The sequence below is a fragment of the Helianthus annuus genome, chromosome 10 (assembly GCF_002127325.2).
Source record: "Helianthus annuus cultivar XRQ/B chromosome 10, HanXRQr2.0-SUNRISE, whole genome shotgun sequence".
NCBI classification, from domain to species: Eukaryota; Viridiplantae; Streptophyta; class Magnoliopsida; order Asterales; family Asteraceae; genus Helianthus; species Helianthus annuus.
Window position 1 is genome coordinate 154,138,924 of NC_035442.2, and position 4,355 is coordinate 154,143,278.

At 34.9% G+C, this 4,355-nt stretch overlaps 1 protein-coding gene across 1 annotated transcript; it reads right to left on the minus strand.

The window, feature by feature from the left end:
* Positions 1–246: 246 nt before the first annotated feature.
* LOC110882918 lies at positions 247–741 on the minus strand. Its single transcript, XM_022130806.1, has one exon. It carries the CDS (start codon positions 739–741, stop codon positions 247–249), a length of 495 nt encoding a protein of 164 aa, XP_021986498.1.
* Positions 742–4,355: the final 3,614 nt, after the last annotated feature.

Sequence of the window (4,355 nt, forward strand, 5' to 3'; positions counted from 1 at the left end):
GTTCCTCCATTATACCCAACAGACATTGCCAGGTTGACAGATGTTTAGTATCATCATAGATTTTGTAAAACTTCTTTGTAAACCACATTAGTAGTGGTTATACAGAGTCGTTTCTCTTTATCACAAATCAAAATTTTCAACCCCTTCCTACTTTTTACTCTAGATACAGCAACATAGAGCTGGCCATGACTAAACACTGGACGTGGAAGATATAAACCAAAACGCTCCAATGATTGTCGTTGACTTTTATTTATTGTCATAGCAAAACACTAGTGAAAGTGGGAATTGTCTTCGAGAAATCTTCACTGGTATTCTTTTATCAGAAGGTGTCATCTTCATTCTTGAAATCAAAGTATGATGACCTATATTAGTCCCTGTGATAATTTTTGCTTCAGTCACAACTTTTTCGAGCCTCGTGACTTGTAAACGTGTACCATTACACAATCCATTTGCCTTATCAATGTTTCTGAGTAACATCACTGGAGCACCAAGTTTCAGTACTAAATTATGGTTAGGTAAACCAGATAAACGAAGATTTTTTAACACATCAGGAGGAAACAATGCCATATTAAGCTCTGATTCTTCCTCCGATTGGCATAAACTATCTGAACCAAAATAAACCTTTTCTTCACTAGGCAGACTCTCTAACAACTCTTTATTTATTGAATCCACTACTTCATTAGTTGGAGCAAGAATCGCTCTTTGTTGGAAATACATTAAATCCCACAAAAACTTATTCATGTCCGGATATATAAATGAAATGAAAGAAGAAACAGGATTGACTTGGTCATGAATAAGTAAATCATCTGGTATTTCAATATCAATCTCACCATCATTTTCTTCACCAAGCAGACCATCACCAAGCTTTAAAATCTATTCTCCAAATTCCTTTATTTCTTTCAAATTTGCTTCCTGACAACCAACTCTTAATATCATATTCTCAGTTAGCTTTAGTACTTGATAGTGCCGCTATATATAAGAAGAATTCAAAGAAGCATTGATTATCATTGTACTGGTACCTTTAGGGATGACCGGAAGAATTTGTCTAAAATCACCACCAAATAGAATGACCGTTCCGCCAAACGGCTTGGATTGCATGTTCCATTGACTGGAACGTGATATGTCTCTCATTGTTCATCAAGAGCCTCGAAACAATGCTTGTCAATCATAGGTGCTTCATCCCAAATAATCAATGTTGCTCTTTTAATTAAATCACCTAACTCAGTATTAGGCTCTATCGAACAGATTGAATTCTCATTAATGTTGATTGGAATTACAAACCTTGAATGAGCAGTTCTACCACCATCCAGCAAAAGTGAAGCAATTCCACTGGATGCAACATTCAATACAACTTCACCTTTTGATCGTAATGCAGCTGAGAATGTTTTCCAAAGAACCGTCTTTCCAGTTCCACCATAACCATATACAAAAAACACACCTCCATCACCTTTTTCAATCGCTTCCATAACAATTTTATATATCCTTTCCTGTTCGGCAGTTAAACACTTTACATAACCATCATGTTCCCTTTGAAGAGCTAGTCTGTCATATGACAATTCTTTCATTATCAATCGATTGTTCGACGATGAAACATAATTGTCCGGAACACTTGGCATATCATCAAAATTTCATCATTATCCAACAAAACTCCCAATGATTTCTATGTTCACATCAATATCATTTGAGAGGAACTTTGGATGTATGGATTCATTCTCCCATAGTTTTATTGATGTTTTGTAAGGAAGTGTTGGTAAGTTTTGGTGTTTTAATCCAATACTTAAATGTTACTATAGTAATTAGTGATATAGTTGTTAATTTTATTGTACCTTTGTTGATTTCATAATTTTATATCTTTTTATTCAGCTAATACCCAAGGAGTTAGTCAACGTCAGTATTGGAGTTGGTAAACTTAAAGAGACATTTAAGATCTATGTGAATCAGTGGGACTCTTATGATGTAGTACTTCAACGTGATCCTCTTCGGAATTGTTACTTTATAACCGATGGATGGGAAAAGGTTGTACACTAGATGGGTATGCAAACAGGAATTGTACTTGTTTTAAGATACGTAGCGGATTACATCTTTCTGCTTACTGCCTTTGATTTGAATGGATGTGAGCTTGTTGCACCCAAATCCAATGACAGTCCGATAGACGATACTTCCTCACCCAATTTAGAAGTTGCTCCAATTACCGAGGATCTGGATCACCAGTCGGATGTTGAAGAATCCAATGACACAGATTCTGATAGTGATTATGTTGTATCGAATGAATCATCCGATGATATCGACGACACAGATTTTGATGCCGCTGTCTCAGATTATGAAGCTGATCCTGATGTATACCTCTTACAATTCGTATGGTACTGCAACAAACATTTTGTAAGTTTATTCTGTTAATATATTATTCCTCATTCTTTGAATGTTAAATGTTTGTTACAATTAAGCTGTTTTTTTGTTACTTTACTTAAATACATTATTTATTTCTTATTAATTATTGGTATTTTATATTTATTTTTAAGCGTCTAAATGTGAAAGTAGCGTCTTTATCAAGGATTCATAGAACATTGAAGATGACAGTTGAAAATCTGAATGGAGTTGACACTGTAAATTACTTTCGACGGGAGAAGCATGGCAAGGGATTTAGATACGCGGCTTGTCAATTCACCAAGAAGTTCACGAAGCCCATTGGTATCTACAGAAATATGAGATGCAAATTTGTCTACTCTGAAGAAAAAGCCAAGCTGATCTTAAAGAAAGTCTACAGATAGTTGTGGTTGTTGGTATTATCTCATTTGAGATAAATTATGGGATGGTGACGTATCAAACTTCTATATTTTGAAAACTTACGACTTACGAATATTTAAATTATAATCATCTATGCTTATCTTGTTATTTATATTAACTTAAACCTTTGTTGTATATTCTCCATATATTTTAATTGGTTGTTCATGATACATTACAACTTGAATTATACTCTGTAAATTTATGGGCAGTCATGGATACTTAAAAGGCTTCAACAAATTTATGGACAGTCATCGACACTTAAAAGGCTTTTCTTAAAAGGCTTCAACAAATTTATAGGCAGTCATCGACACTTAAAAGGCTTCAACAAATTTATGGGTGATCATTGTCATAAATTCACTTGAATTAACCTCTGACTACAAACAAATTTATGCACTCAACCTCTATTTAGATAAAGTCTGACAAACCAAAAGCTCTGTCAAACAGAAAATTTGTTCAAGTAAAGTCTGTTGTTCCAAACAACCTCTGCTGATAAACACAAAGACTGTTATAGCAAATAACCTCTGCTGATAAACACAACCTCTGCTGCTGAATATGAATACAAAAGCATCATAAAGCTAACATCTGCTGTTACTTAAAAGGCTTTTCTTAAAAGGCTTCAACAAATTTATGGGCTGTCATCGACACTTAAAAGGCTTCAACAAATTTATGGGTGATCATTGTCATAACTTCACTTGAATTAACCTCTGACTACAAACAAATTTATGCACTCAACCTCTATTTAGATAAAGTCTGACAAACCAAAAGCTCTGCCAAACAGAAAATCTGTTCAAGCAAAGTCTGTTGTTCCAAACAACCTCTGCTGATAAACACAAAGACTGTTATAGCAAATAACCTCTGCTGATAAACACAACCTCTGCTGCTGAATATGAATACAAAAGCATCATAAAGCTAACATCTGCTGTTACTTAACAGATGATACAATCTTTAAACATTTTGACATCTGCTGTTGAAACAAAGGTCTGCCAAACATAACATCTGCTGATGTTAGCTCTATTTAGATAAAGTCTGACAAACCAAAAGCTCTGCCAAACAGAAAATCTGTTCAAGCAAAGTCTGTTGTTCCAAACAACCTCTGCTGATAAACACAAAGACTGTTATAGCAAATAACCTCTGCTGATAAACACAACCTCTGCTGCTGAATATGAATACAAAAGCATCATAAAGCTAACATCTACTGTTACTTAACAGATGATACAATCTTTAAACATTTTGACATCTGCTGTTGAAACAAAGGTCTGCCAAACATAACATCTGCTGATCATTCCACAATATAGATTGCTAACATCTGCTGTGCCTTAACAGATGATGCAGTTCAACAGAGGATTTCAAACATTTGTTTACACACGCATCATGATGACATCTGCTGATAAACACCAAGATGGTTCAAGCAAAGGTCCGCCAAAGAGAACCTCTACTATGGACTAACAAATGATGCAGTTCAACAGAGAATGTTTAACAACAGTGCTTTAACAGACCATGATCAACAGATGATAAGGTCTGTTGAAGCGAACACTGCTCAACAGATTCTAACAGTTTTCCTACTAACCAAG